Below are 482 nucleotides of genomic sequence, written 5' to 3'. Positions count from 1 at the left end.
AAGATGGAGAAGAGCGAGTGATTAAAGGGAAAGATAAAAGATGAAGACAGCATGAGTTTGAGAAATTCAAGAGCAAAAGAAGTAAAAGAAAAAGAATCTAGCAAGATCGACTGACTCTATACGCGTTAGAATGTCTACAGGGCAGCTAGGTGTATAGACAGAGAGCGCGAGGAAGAGTAACGAAGAAACACTCCTCTGTTTGGACACGTATATGTATGAATCGCAGGAGATCGATAGATATCTGAGAAGTCTCCTGATAAAGAGAGATCGATTGATATATTTTAAGCCTTCTTGCAAACTAAGGAGTATTGCCTATGCTATACCTGTCTGCCTTGTCAGTCTCTTGTCTAGTGTATATACAGTCTACAGACACGCACCTGACTCAATCTCGCATCCATTCACAACGTCAAAAGACAAAACAACACACAGGCACATACAAAGAGAAAGAAAGAAGACGGCTAGATATATACATATAGATATAG

General features: G+C 39.6%; 1 protein-coding gene across 1 annotated transcript; it reads left to right on the top strand.

The window, feature by feature from the left end:
* Window positions 1-42: 42 nt before the first annotated feature.
* CSUI_010436 (uncharacterized protein) lies at window positions 43-471 on the top strand (the record flags this gene model as incomplete). The annotated part of the gene is made up of 1 exon (XM_068070540.1): window positions 43-471. A coding segment is annotated over exon 1 (258 nt), but the record flags the coding sequence as incomplete, so codon positions are not given.
* Window positions 472-482: the final 11 nt, after the last annotated feature.

Source organism: Cystoisospora suis (genome assembly GCF_002600585.1).
Source record: "Cystoisospora suis strain Wien I chromosome Unknown contig_7410, whole genome shotgun sequence".
NCBI lineage: Eukaryota > Apicomplexa > Conoidasida > Eucoccidiorida > Sarcocystidae > Cystoisospora > Cystoisospora suis.
The sequence above is the reverse complement of the archived record's forward strand: the minus strand, read 5'-3'. Positions and strand labels throughout refer to the sequence as shown.